The sequence below is a fragment of the Phascolarctos cinereus genome, unplaced genomic scaffold, assembly GCF_003287225.1.
Source record: "Phascolarctos cinereus isolate Bilbo 61053 unplaced genomic scaffold, phaCin_HiC Scaffold_9;HRSCAF=440, whole genome shotgun sequence".
In the NCBI taxonomy this organism is placed as follows: domain Eukaryota; kingdom Metazoa; phylum Chordata; class Mammalia; order Diprotodontia; family Phascolarctidae; genus Phascolarctos; species Phascolarctos cinereus.
In genome coordinates, this window is record NW_027556402.1 from 148,249,195 (window position 1) to 148,263,958 (window position 14,764).

The window sequence follows — 14,764 nt, forward strand, 5'->3', positions numbered from 1 at the left end:
AGAGGCCACACATCTAGTAAGTGAGGTAGGATTTGAATACAGATCTTCCTGACTCCAAGTCATATCCTATCTCTATGCCAGTGGTATCAAACTCAAATAGAAACATCTCCCTCAGAGCAGCATATTGACTTAGAAAACTACAAATTAACATTATCTATGTTGTATCATATTTTTATTTATTTTGTTAAACATTTCCCAAGTGCATTTTAATCTGGTTCAGGATGCATAGGGTGTTCTGCGGGCCACAAGTTTGACACCGCTGCTACGCCACCAGAAGGCTGGCCACCAGATAATGCATTTTTTTAGTCTTAGTAACTTATATACTACTAAGGTATATCAAGATTTTAGTCTGTGTCAGAAAAAGGGTTTTACCTCTACCCATTTACTTAAGGACATTGACTCACTAAGAGTTCGAGAGCAACTCAGGTTCTTATAATCTAGTCAATAGCTCAGATTCTTAAAACCTACATTGCAATATGGCTGATCTCTAATAAACCTTGTCTTTAGCTGAAAGAAGGCTTGGGTCAAATTCATTCAGGCAGGACCTGTACACTCTCAATATTTTGGGGTCCTAGCACCCCTAATCCTCAACATTTTGGTGGCCCATACAGGGGAGCTGCCTAACCTCAAGTTCTTCTCCAGCCAAGACTGGAAGGTATGTAAGCCTCCCCAACTTCTTTCTTGCCCTGCAGCTGGGGTCACTCTCCAGGCATCTAGCAAGGCTTGGAGGTGCTTTTTGGGTAAACAGTTATGAGGCTCTCTCCCACTTGGCCTGATGCTCTCAGGCTCTCAGTCCACTGGTTTGGTTCAAAGATATGAACCTGGGTACAACTTCCACAGCATAGAGAACAAGGGCAGATGCCCTATCTGGAAGCGTATGCTTCATTCTGTCAATTCTCTAGGTGCTAGAGAACTGGGAAAACTGCAGGTGTTTTTTGGTTCCCTGAGGCTTACTTAATCCCTGCCCTCTACACCCCTGAATCCTCCTTCATGGAGGTTACAGGGAAACATTAGAACAGCTGAAAACATCTTAGCAGATTCTGGAAGTTTTGTGATTGATCATTAAGGAGTTTTGAAACACCTCCTTACAACCTTGGTCACTCCTTTCTCCCACTCCCTTCCCTTGAGTCAAGAGCATATTTGTTAACCCCTCTCATAGGAGAAAAGAGTTTCACCTTTCCCCACCCTCCACCTCTGAAGTCACCCTCTGTAGCATGGGCCCCACTGGCAATGGCGGTGGGCCCTGGGGCAACCTTTGCCTGGAAGCATCACCTGGGTTCAGCACATCCTGCTCAAGGTAAAGAAGCTAGCCATTCACCTACATCTGGTAGCAAACAATGGGTACCAGCCAATGTCCCCCACATCATCCCCTGGATGCAGCCTGTGCTCAGTTCCAATCAACCTCTTTGGGATCCCTTTGAGGCAGGGACAGCTCTATGCCCCTTGTCAGCAGAAAGCAGTTTCAGAAGCTAAGACCTTTGTCCCTTGCCCCAAAAGAATTTGGGTCCCCTTTGTTTAAGGTGGGAGAATGATGGAGATGGGATCTGAACCCCTAAAAGGAAAAGACCATGTCTTTGGGATCTGGACCCCAAAAAGGAAAACCCTGGACTTTCCCACCTGGCCAAATCCCTGGCTTTCAACTGAGGCTATAATCCTACCAACTGGCCTTTCATTGTGGCTATGCCCAATCTCTCAATACTGTTCTGTTACTTCCTGATTGCCTCTGGCCACTTCCCACCCTTAATCCTATCTAGACTCCATTCTCCCTTGACCACTTGGTCCAGGTCCCTGGTGTTCTGTTCACCCCAGTTTCCTGGCCACTCCCATCCAGATCCTCCTTAGATCTCTCCTCCAGTCACCCCAAACTACTTGACCACTCCTAGATCCCTCCCACAGTCTTTCTGTGTATAAGGTCCATCTTGTTTCTGTTAAGGTGCTCATATTCTTAAAATCTAGCCAATAGCTCAGATTCTTAAAATCTAGCCACTGCAATATGGCTGTTCTCTAATGAACCTTATCTTTGGCCAAAAAAAAAAAAAGAGTTAGAGAGCAATCCAGTGGAAAAGTCAATTAGGAAGGCAGAATAATATAATGAAAACAGAGAGGGAGTCAGAAGACCTGGGTTTATATCTCAAATTTACAACTTAATGCCTATGTGACCCTGGGCAAGTCACTGTACCTTTAAGGGCAGTAGTTTCTTTGATGTAAAGGAGAGCCTGGATTAATCAGCCTCCAGGGTCTCTTCCAGCTCTAAATTTATCATCGACTCTACTGACATTTTGCCCTTCTTTTAACAATTAATCAAGTTACTCTAGAATGAGAGTTCGTAACCTAGGATCAATAGACCCAATAGTGCATGTTCAGATTTCAGGAGGGGGGAAAATTACAACTTTATTTTCACTAACCTTTAACTGAATTTTGGGATTTCCTTCCATTGTTTATCTGAGAAGGAGTCCATAGATTTCACCAGACTCCCAAAAAGGTCCATGATGCAGCAAAATGAAAAAACTATTGGTGGAGAGGGGAAAAAAATGTCTGTTTGAAAGCAAGAGAGGTGGTTTACAAAATTATGAGAGGTAGTATTTAAATTTAGGATTTCCTTTCTTTTTAAGTTTCGTATTTGGGATGTTAGCATTTTTGACTCATAGAGAGAGGGCCAAGCAGTTGGCACAATTGTAGCTCATTACCTATGAATTCTGCCTAGTATGAGAGGCAGGACAGCAACTACAGCTCAGAAAACTCAGTCCAAGAATAAGAAGGAGGGAGAATTTGGAGCACTGAGGACTGTGTAGTGGGTAGTTCTTCTCTTCCCCTACCCCAAACAAATAAGCAAGAGATTACTCTTTAATTTTAAACCTCTATCCATCCTGGCAAAGACAGTGGGCCTTCTGCTCATGGAAACTTCTACCAGCAGCCCCAGGAGCTATAGCTATTTCAAAGCACAGAGAGAGAGAGAGGCAGACAGACAGACAGAGACAGAGAGACAGACAGAGACAGAGGGAAGAGAGAAGAGAGAGAGAAGGGGAGAAGGACAGGGAAGGAGAGAAAGGAGGAGAAAGAGAGAGAGAGAGAGAGAAGGCTGGGGGACTAGGGGCTATGTGTGTGGTAGTGGCAAGGGGTGGGAGGAAAGAAGAGGAAAAGCCCAAAGAAAATGTTTGTCTAGATTTTCTCCTGAAAGTGAGGTGTTTTGGGTAGAGGAATAAAGGGTGAGCAATATGCAAGAGAGGAAAATAAATACCCAGGCAGATTAGGCTCACACTTACCTGCATAATCATCAAGTGTTGCTATGAAACTTAACGTCAATGTTACCTTGTTGGCAGCCTGACAGCTCCAGATTGGGTTTAATGAAATGTACTGTATCTGAAGAACAAGAAGAAGCATTTTTCCTAAAATGAATCCTCAGATTCTGAAATAACTAAAAATAAACACAAAGTATGTTGGAAGACTCCATAATATGTGGCTGGGACAGAATCTTCTTCATGCCCTTTCTTGTGAGGTGAGTAGAAAACTGGGGTCTGAATTCAGTTAATAATAATGATAATAGCTAACAGTTATATAGTGCTCAGAATGTGCCCAACACTATGCTAAGTGCTTTACAATTATCATCTCATTTGATCCTCACAACAACCCAGACTTAGGTGTTATTATTATCATCATCCTCAATGTGCAGATGAGGAAACTGAGGCAAACAGGTTAAGTGACTTCCTCAGGGTCACACAGCTAATAAGTGCCTGAGGCTGCATTTGAACTCAGGTCTTCCTGATCCCAGGCTCATCACACTATACACCACACTACCTAGAGGCAGCTTCAAGATGATGTACAGCAATGTTATTTGGTTACTCAGCATTTTCACACAGGCAACTAAGTATTAGTTCCCATTAGAGTTCTATGATAATAATAAACATGTCCAGCTGGCAGATAGTATGGTAGAGAAGGAAACAAGCATTTACAAAGTGCCAGGCACTGTGCTAAGGGCTTTACAATTATTCTCTCATTTGACCCTCACAACAACTCCAGGAGGCAGGGGTTATTATCATCCCCATTTTACAGCTGAAGAAACTGAGGCAGGGAGCGGGTAAGTGACTTGCCAGAGTTACCCAGCTGCTAAGTGTTTGAAGATGGATTTGAAACTCTGGTTCTGGAGCCAGCCCTTCTCTTAAATGATGCCAAAGGCATGTGACCATGCACAAATCACTTAACTTCCCTGGGACTCACTCGTCTCACCTGTAAAGTGAAGGTTTAGATTAAATGGCTTCTGATGTCCCTTCCAATGCTAGATCTATGATCCCAATATTAATTACCTCATTTTATGAAAATAATAATGGCATTTTTTGTTACCCCTGCTTGGTTTTACAGATTCCCCCAATCCACTTGGTGTAATTACAGAATGTGGATCTTTATTAGCCTGGAACATTTCTGAGGAGCTAGTTGTGACCTTTGGTCCCTTGCCAAAGGGTGTGCACCTTTCTAAGATGATTAGGGACTGATTTGGGGGTACAGATGTTGTTGGAGGACACTTCCACCTTCAAAGCCTTTAAGAGTTAGGGACCCTTCTCTTGGGAGACTCCTCTACCTTGAGACCCTTTTCTAGTATTTTCTTTCCCTTGGATTGGGTGGGGAAATTTCTCTTCCCTTTTCCCAAACTACCCAATAGAAATGGCAGCTTATAGTAGGACTGGACCTATAGCCCTTGAATCAGGGAACTGATGCCCCTGGGAAATAAAAGCTTCTAGCCTTGGTGCTTCCTGAGTATTTGGAATTACAGAAGTCAGGATCCCAGCATAGGAGAAGAGGACCACTACCAGGGTCAGCCAGCTCCTGAAGGACTAAAGAATATCATACCCCGGCTGGCCAGGAGATCTGGACATTGTGAGTTACTCAGAGAGCACAGGTCCTAGGAAAGTGTGAAATATCTGCTTGGAAGTCACACAAAGACTCTTTACCTTCCAGGGGGCATATAATAAGTGTAATGCATTATTGGAGTGTTTTCTGTTTCTTGTATTTGTTCTTATGTACCTGTGGGTCCTTTGCATCTAATGAAGTTTCTGTGGTGGAAGAAAATAATAGCTGTCCTTTACCTGATACCAGGGGTGAGGAACCTGTGGTCTTGAGGCCACATGTGGCCTTCTAGGTCCTCGGGTGAGGCCTTTTGACTGAGTCTAACTTTTACAGAACAAATCCTTTTATTCTACAAAGTTTGGACTCAGTCAAAAAGCCATACCCGAGGACCTAGAAGGCCACATGTGGCCTCAACAGTTTCCCCACTCCTGACCTGATACCCATATTGCCCAGCAAGTAGCTTGGTGGTCAGGGATCTAGTTACCAACATTAAAGGGAAACCCTGTAACTAAGTTTTATCTTGAAGACATTCCTGGATTAATCCAGAAGAGGACAAAAAGCCGAAGGAAGAGAGATTTGCAGATCTTTGGAGTCAAGCCCCCTGGGATCAACGTGAACCCAGAATGCTTTAGAAGCCCTGAATTATTTTTGCTTATTTGATTTATTTTTAAAATAATTTTTATATTTATTATTATTTATATTATACATTATTATCATATTTGGTTATTTGGTTATTTTTGTATAATGCTTCACATTTTGCAATGCATTTTCACGTGCTTAATTTCACTTCCAGAAAGGACTTCAGAGATCATCTAATGACCCACCTCATTTTACATGTAAAGAAACTGGGGCTCAGAAGGGTGATGCACCTTACCCAGGTCATACAGCTAGTGGGGGGTCAGAGGCAGGATTTCAACCTCAGACTTTTCAACTCCTATTCCAGTACTCTATCCACTATGCCATGGCTATCTTTTTTACAGATCAGGAAACTCAAGGTCAACCATCCTTGGCTCTTTGCTTTTCCTCACCACCTCCAATACACAATCTGTTGTCAAGTCTTATTTCTTCTACCTCTATAGCATTTCATTCACCAGTCCCCTTATCTTCACTTACACAACCATCACTTGCGTTCAGATTCTGGAGTTATTTACTTTGCAGAAATGTTTTTAAAATTTTAAAAACTTTTATGCCTGGTCCAATCTTCTTTGTATTTATTCTATATGAAAGTAGAATGAGACAGAGAGTTCCTTCACTTACTTTTTCAAGCATTCACATTTCAAAATCAATTTGAATTTTTCATTTGATTTTTTAAAAAGTAAGTTGCATCACTTAAACTTACCAACTGTAACCATCTTCAGCAGGGCTAGCACCCATTTCTTGGTAACCAGTCTCTGAAAGGGACTGATCATTAGAAGTACTGGGGAAAGAACAACAGCAAACCCTTCAAATCCAATAAGCTCCATTGTTTGCAGCAGAAAATAATAGATCATTGGTGCAGGGCCATGATACAGAGACTAAGCAACATATCCCATAGAAAAAGGGAGAAATCAAAAGACAGGTTTTCACTGCATGTAACAAAGAAGCAGAAATCTTTTTTTGTTTTGTTTTGTTTTGTTTTTGTTTTGGGGCTTTTTTTTTTTTGGTGAGGCAATTGGGGTTAAGAGACTTGCCCAGGATCACACAGCTAGTGAGTTGTCCAAATATATATGTATGTGTGTGTGTGTGTATGTGTGTATACACATACATATATGTGTGTGTATATGTATATATATATATACACACACATATATACACACATATATACATATATACATGTGTGTGTATATATATATACATATATATGTATATATATATATATATATATACACATGTATACATACATATGATAGTTAGCTTCCTCCTTTATCATTTGAAGAGCGTGGGGGTTGCCCCATAGATCACATTTCCTCCTCCCACCACAGGCAGGGTCCATGGGGGTTGATATTCCTTTGGTCCATGCCTCTACTCTGCCTTTCAACTCTAAGGCCAAAAACTTTACTGAAATGCCTACCACTCTAAGCCACCTGAGACCTGACTCCATAGCCTAGGGTAAATGGTCCTAAGTCTTGTGTTTTACCTAGTTCTGCTATTACAAGCTTCTAAGAATTACTGAGAATATCAAAACCAGATCAAAACTCTCTTCCTCCTCAGTGCCCAGCTAGAGAAAAAAAGAGAAAAACCTTAGTTTGGATTGAGGTATAAATCTCTGCCCTGTTTTGTTATGTACCTTCCATGATCTTCAGTCAGTCAGCCAGTCAAGAGGCATTTGAGTACTTACTATACATGCCTTGCATGCTACTAAGTACTGAAGATAGATAGAAAGTCCAAAGCATTGATTATCCTCAAGGAATTTATTTTCTAATGGAGAAGACAAGATTTAAGTAACTAGGTACATATAAAATATATGTGAACTTAATACATGTATTCAAAGCAGACAGAAGGTAATCTTAAGAGGTAAGGCAGGGGAAGAAACTGGGAAAGGCTGCCTGCAGAATGCAGGATTTGAGCTGAATCTTGACAGACACCCAGGAAAGTCAGAGGCAGAGGTGAGGAGGGCGAGCATTCCAGGAATGGGGGACAATCGGAGCAAAAACAGAGACCAGAGATAGAGTGTCATGCTTGAGGAACAGCAAATGGGCCAATGTAGCTATACCATAGACTGCGATAAAGTGTAAGAAGACTGAAAAGGTAGGAAGGGGCCAAGTTGTAAAGAGCTTTAGATGCCAAACTGAGTCCCAAAAGTCTTAGTGTAGTTATAAGCTATTAAAGCTGGAACCACTGAATCACTTGAGCTAGCTATAACTGGTTGCAGTTCTTGCAAGATATTCTGGAAATCAGCAAGTTATCAAAGACTGTACCAAAATACATATAAATCATAAAAAGTCAATCTGGTTTCCAATACAACTTGAAATTGAATTTGAAAAACTGTTTGTTCTAGGGATGATTTTCTGGGAAAGGTCAGGAGAGAAATACCAGGGGAAATTTTGGTGATGTAAAAACAACAACAGTAACAACAACCAAAGAGATCAATAAAAAAATTTTTTTTTTGCAAAAAATGTGTAATTTTATTTAGTCAGTTTTCACATTCTAGATCCTTGAGGAATAGAGCATCACTCGGATCCTGTGTCCAATGGCCTTGGCAGGACGATTGCTTCTGAACTTGGCTTGAACCATTCCACTATTTCCATGAGCTCGAGTAACTTTTCCCCAGATAACTCTTGTTCTGTTTGGTTTCCCACCAGGAGTCACTGTGTTGTTTTTGGCTTTGTATACATAAGCACATCTCTTGCCCAAATAGAATTCAGTTTCATCCCGAGCATAGACTCCTTCAATTTTCAGAAGAGCTGTATGTTCCCTCTGGTTTCGTAGGCCTCGCTCGTAACCAGCAAAAATGGCCTTGGACCACAGTCTTCCAGACATTATGCTGTTCTAGAAGTCCTGTTTCCGGCAGGCCTCCCCGGCTCCAAGGTGGAGGAAAAAGAATAAAAAATTTATTTGAAAAAAGAAATTGAAGTTGGAAGTTTATGTAGGTTGTGAAATGAGGTTGTGAAACAATGGACAGACTTCCAAGTTGAGAAGTGTGAAGGTGCAGCTCTTCCTTCTGCTCCCCAACATCTACCTGATAGAACTCATTGAATGAAATAATAGCTGACATTTGTATAGTGTTATTTCTTTCATTAAACACAGGGGCAGGCCTTTAAAATTGATGCAGGTTGCTAAGAAAACTGCTAAGCTAAATTCAAATGGCACCAGATAAAAGTCAAAGGTGCACACAGGCTTTTTTCCTTCCAGAAATCTTGGTTACTCTTAACTACATTTACTTAAAACCTTCTATTGAAGATAATGAAATTAACTAGCGTGTAGAACTTCGAAGACTAATAACAATAGAAGTTGAAAGTCGATGCTTACAAATCATTTTTAGAAAGAATAGGCATTTCTTATGAGTGATGACATAATGCATGCTAAATTTAACATGCATAAAATTAGTTGAAATCAACAGAACTGAACTCAGACTTGTATATCAGGCATCCAAGCCTCACTAGTATCCTCACTTTCTCATTCAACTTGCAATTTGGATCATTTGGATACATTGTAAGATTGAGGGGTTTAAAACTGTGTGTTGACTAGTTAAAATGAAAGATCATCTGCATCTGGAAATTATTTCCATTCCTGGCACAGAATAATTTATTATATTTTTCTGAGGGAGTTAGCCCTTAGCATAAAAATCAATATTATGTCTTTTCAGTTTGGGTTTGACTCATGATACAATGTGATGTTGGAATCTTATACACTCTTAGAACTGAAAAGACCTCAGACATCATCTAAGGTAAAGTGGAAAAAGGAAGGAAGGATTTATTAAGTATTTGCTGTGTGCCAGGCACTGCGCACATGGAGGTACAAATATAAACAAAGAGAATGACAGTCCTTGTCCTTGAGGGGCTTACATTCTAACGGTGGAAGTCAATGCACAAAAGAGAGAAGGAAAGAGAGTGAAGGGGGACAACAGGACCTACCACTGGAGCATGGTTTTGAAGTATGGAAGCCAGAATGGAGTCTGGGGGAAAATGAAGGTGTTCCAGGGGCCCCTCCACAAAATGGAGGCCCCAGGAAAAAACTCATCGATGAAAGAAGGAGGTGAGTCTTACAGAGGGCTATTCCAGCTTAAGAAGTCTGCAGGGATGATTGGATGTTCTAGGGGGAAGGCCCCCAGGTGCTAAGTGAAGTTCCATGATTAGACAGCGGCAGAGGTTTTGAAGATAAGTAATGAAAGCATTATTATCCCCATTTCAATTTAAAAAATTTTTACCTGTGATTTTATCAGTGTAGAAAGCTCTTGGTAAAAAATTTCTTCTGATGAAGATCAGCACCACCTATGCAATTTATAGTCTTAGAGATGTGCCTGGGCCACTGAGAAGTTAAGTGACTTGCCTAGTGATACATAGCTATGTATGTGTCAGCAGTCTGACTTGAACCCAAGTCCCTCTGACTCCAAGGCCAGCTCTTAATCCACTATACCTCGATGCCTCTCATCCTCATTTTACAGGTGAGCAAACTGAAGTCCAGAGAGATTAAATGACTTGTTACTCTAATAACATGTGGCAGGAGAGAAAAGACTTTGTTTTATAACTGTCTAATGCATTTGTTGGGCAGCTAGGTGGATAGAGTGTCAGGTCTACAATCAGGGAAGACTCATCTTCCTGAGTTCAAATCTGGCCTCAGACACTTACTAGCTGGGCAACTCATTTAATCCTGTTTGCCTCAGTTTCATCTGTGAAATGAGCTAGAGAAGAAAATGGCAAACCACTCTGGTATCTTTGCCAAGAAAATCCCAAAAATAGAGTCATGAAGAATTGGACATGGTTAAAAAGATGACTGAACCAAAATGCATTTAGTATGGTGGAAAGAAGACAGGTTTTAGAATCAAAGGACTTTGGTTCAAATACCATCTATGATGATTTTTGCCTGAATGACCTGGGTCTTAGTTTCCTCATTTGATGGCCTCTCAGGTCACTTCCAGCTCTAAATCTATAATACCATTCATTCCTGACTTAGACATAGTGTGTGGAATAATGGGAAAGGCTGAATAAGAAAAAAGAAGACCTGGGGAACTATGTGACCCTGAGCTAGTTATTTAATTTATCTTGGTCTTAGTTTCCTAATCTGTAAAATGACTACATGACCTTTCCATATGTAAGGTCCTATGTCTAAAACATCCCTTAGTTATTTATGAAGAGACGCACTTTTTCTGTCTGTCTGTCTCTCTCAAAATGATAGTCCTGAGAAACTCATTAAGAATCTTGCTATTCAATTTGGAGCTATGCCAAAAGGGCTACAAAACTGTACATACCCTTTGATCCAGCAATACCACTGTTAGGTCTGTATCCCAAAGAAATCTGAAAAAGGGAAAAGAACCTATTTGTTTTTTTGTTTTTGTTTTTGTTTATTTTTATTTTTAAAATTAATTTATTTTGAATTATCAACAATCACTTCCACAAACTTTTGAGTTTTAAAATTTTTCTCCCCCTCCCTCCCTCCCCAAGAAGGTGTGCAATCTGATATAGGCTATACATATACATTCCCATTAAACATATTTTCACATTAATGATGTTGTAAGTAAGAATTAGAACCAATAGGAGGAACCACCATAAAGAGGAAACAGAACACAACAGAAGGGGAAAAAAAAGAACAAATAGTATGCTTTGATGTACATTCAAACTCCATAGTTCTTTCTTTCGATGTGGATAGCATTTTCCATCATGAGGCCTTTGAAGACATCTTAGATCTTTGTGTTGCTAAGAAGCGTTAAGTCTATCAATATTAGTCATCACACAATGTGACTGTTACTATGTAAAATGTTCTCCTGGTTCTGCTCATTTCACTCAGCATCAGAGCATACAAGTCTTTCCAAGTTTTTCTGAAGTCAGTCTGTTCATCATTTCTTATAGCACAATAGTATTCCATTACATTCATATACCACAACTTGTTCAGCCATTCCCCATTTGATGGGCATCCTCTCAATTTCCAATTCTTTGCCACCACAAAAAGGGCTACTACAAATATTTTTGAACATGTGGGTCCTTTTCCTATTTGTATGATCTCTTTGGGATATAGCCCTAGAAGTGCTATTGCTGGGTCAAAGGGTATGCACATTTTTATAGCCCTTTAGGCATAAAAGAAACTGTACAAAAATATTTATAGCAACTCTTTTTGTGGTGGCAATGAATTGGAAATTGAGGGGATGCCCATCAATTGGGGGATGGCTGAACAAGTTGTGATATATGATTGTAATGGAATACTATTGTGCTTATAAGAGACGATGAGCAGGATGATTCAGAAAAACCTAGAAAGATTTACATGAACTGATACAGAGTTAAGTGAGCAGAACCAGAAGAACACTGTACACAGTAACAGAAATATTGTACAATGAACACTGTGAATGTTAGCTATTCTCAGCAATACATTGATCCAAGACAGTCCCAAAAGACTCATGATGAAAAATGCTGTCCACCTCCAGAGAAATGACTGATGGCATCTGAATACAGACTCAAGTATTCTCTCTCTCTCTCTCTCTCTCTCTCTCTCTCTCTCTCTCTCTCTCTCTCTCTCTCTCTCTCTCTCTCTCTCTCTTCCTCCCTCCCTTCTCTTTCTTTTCTTCTTTCCTTCTTTCTCTTTCTTTCTTTCTTTCTTTCTTTCTTTCTTTCTTTCTTTCTTTCTTCTTTCTTCCTTCCTTCCTTCCTTCCTTCCTTCCTTCCTTCCTTCCTTTCTTTCTTTCTTTCTTTCTTTCTTTCTTTCTTTCTTTCTTTCTTTCTTTCTTTCTTTCTTTCTTTCTTTCTTTCTTTCTTTCTTTCTTCCTTCCTTCCTTTCTTTCTTCCTTCCTTCCTTCCTTCCTTTCTTTCTTTCTTTCTTTCTTTCTTTCTTTCTTTCTTTCTTTCTTTCTTTCTTTCTTCCTTCCTTTCCTTTCTTTCTTTCTTCCTTCCTTTCTTCCTTCCTTCCTTCCTTCCTTTCTTTCTTCCTTTCTTTCTTTCCTTCTCTTCCTTCCTTCCTTTCTTTTTCTTCTTTCTTTCTTCTTTCTTTCTTTCTTTCTTTCTTTCTTTTTTTCTTTCTTTCTTCTTCTTTCTTTCTTTCTTTCTTCCTTCTTTCTTCCTTTCTTCCTTCCTTCCTCCTTCCTTCCTTCCTTCCTTCCTTTCCTTCTTCTTTCCTTCCTTCCTTCCTTCCTTCCTTCCTTTCTTCCTTCCTTCCTTCCTTCCTTCCTTCCTTCCTTCCTTTCTTTCTTCTTTCTTTCTTTCTTTCTTTCTTTCTTTCTTTCTTTCTTTCTTCTTTCTTTTCTTTCTTTCTTTCTTCCTTCCTTCCTTCCTTCCTTCCTTCTTCCTTCCTTTCTTTCTTTCTTTCTCTTTCTTTCTTGCTGGAGTTTTGTTCTACAAAATGACTAATATGGAAATGTTTTACATGATTGTTAATGTATAACCTATATCAGATTGTTTACCATCTCAGGGAGGAAGGAGGGGAGGGAGAGAGGGAAGGATAGAATTTGGAACTCAAAACTTAAAAATAAACAATGAATATTAAAAAATGTTTTTATATATAATTGAGGAAAATGTTTTTTAAAGAACCTTGCTATTCTAAATTTTATCATGGCCAAAGACCTCTGAGGTTAAGGCTTGCTGGGGTCATCAAATTCTTGCACATTGTAGCACTGAAATGAAAGTGTTTTTTGCTTTCCCCATTTCAGTTGTAACAGGTTAATTAATACTCCCTTTGATAAATGTTCAATAAATGGAAGAAAGAGAAGACATCCATAAACAGTCTTCTGCAGTCAATGGATGGCAGTGAATTATCAAGACTTTCAAGGATTAATAGTAGTATTAAAGGTTAAAAAATTGTTCTAAGGCAGGAGTTCTTTACCTAGGTTCTGTGAACTTAAAAAAAAATTTGATAACTATGTCAATATAATTGGTTTCCTCTGTAATCCTCTGTACCTTATTTTACATACATAAAAAACATTCTTTGTCCATACATTTCACCAGCCTGCTAAAGGGGCCCATGACACAAAAAAGATACAACTCTCCAGCTTTAAGGGGTCACCCCACCCAATCTACTCCTCTCTAACAAAGAAAGAGAACTAATATGTTAGAAAAAGTGAGTAGGAGAATTTAAATCAGCTGTTGTTAGGAGTTTTTTTTTTAAATAGCTGCTCAATAAAGGCTGTCCAGGGACACAGATGCTGACAGCTACACAATCTAGCCAACTGAAAGGCAGAGCTCAACTTAATTTTCAACTTCAGTCATTTGAGATATAACCATTGTCATTCATTCCTTTACTCAACAAGGAGCAGTGCGGAGTTGTTGAAAGAGCACTGGCCTTGGAGATTGGATCTCAAACATTTGCTAGCTGTGGGATCATGAGCAAGTCACACCTTTTCTGAGCCTCCATTTCCTTATTTGAATACGGAGGAAAAAAAATCCTCCACACCTCAGAGGGTAGTTGTGAGATATTTTGTAAGCCTTAGAATGCTATAGAAATGTAAGTTACAATTATATACAGAACGCTTCAATATTCAAAGTACCATGCTAGACGCTAATGGGAACATATATCGCACTACTTTTTTGGATTCATGATCTTAACAATGTAGGTACTCCATCCAGTGGTACAGACCACAGATTCATCTTCACCTTCTTACCCAGTGTGACCTTTGTTCGTGTCCTCTTCCAATGTCTCCATAAAAGATCTGCTCCATGCCCTGCAAGCCTTCCTTCAGGTCTTTTGACATTGAGTGGGCACCAGTGCAGCACCCAAGCTGTCTATCCATTATCCTCACCTCCTAAAACATGACTGAGCCACCTTCTTTTCCCCCTTTCTTTTCTTTTCTTTTCTTTTCACCTCTCTGATGACCTCCAGTCTCCCATTTCCAACTGCCTTTCAGACATCTCAAACTGGATGCCCCAAAGACATCTTAAACTCCAAAACTAAATTCATTATCTTTTCCCCCCAAAAAAACCCCTATACTCTTCTTAACTTCCTTATTACTGTCAAGGGTACCACCATCTTCCCAACCCTGGGTGTCATTCTCAACTCCTCATTCTTACACACACACACACACACACACACACATCAAATTTGTTACTAGTCCTATCAATTTTGCCTTTGTAACATTTCTCAAATATTCCTCTTCTTTCCTCTTACACTGCCAGCATTCTAGTACACACCCTCATCTCCTCATGCCTAGATTATTGCAATGATCTACGCTATGGTCTTTCTGCTGCAAATCTCTTCCCACTCCAGTCTATCCTTCATTTGACAATCTAAGTGGTCTTCTTAAAGTGTAGGTCTGATCATGTTACCACCCCCAACTCAATAAACTCCAGTGGTTATCTATCACCTCCAAAGT

The 14,764-nt window shown here is 39.9% G+C and overlaps 1 protein-coding gene and 1 pseudogene across 1 annotated transcript in view; both read right to left on the minus strand.

Moving 5' to 3' along the window:
• Positions 1-6,213, minus strand: part of CWH43 (cell wall biogenesis 43 C-terminal homolog) — a 49,612-nt gene extending 43,399 nt beyond the window's left edge. Inside the window, 1 exon segment of the mRNA XM_078148858.1 lies at positions 6,179-6,213. Within this exon segment, the coding sequence (XP_078004984.1) occupies positions 6,179-6,213 (35 nt within the window).
• Positions 6,214-7,916: 1,703 nt separating this feature from the next.
• On the minus strand, positions 7,917-8,353 carry LOC110210544 (large ribosomal subunit protein eL33 pseudogene; annotated as a pseudogene).
• Positions 8,354-14,764: the final 6,411 nt, after the last annotated feature.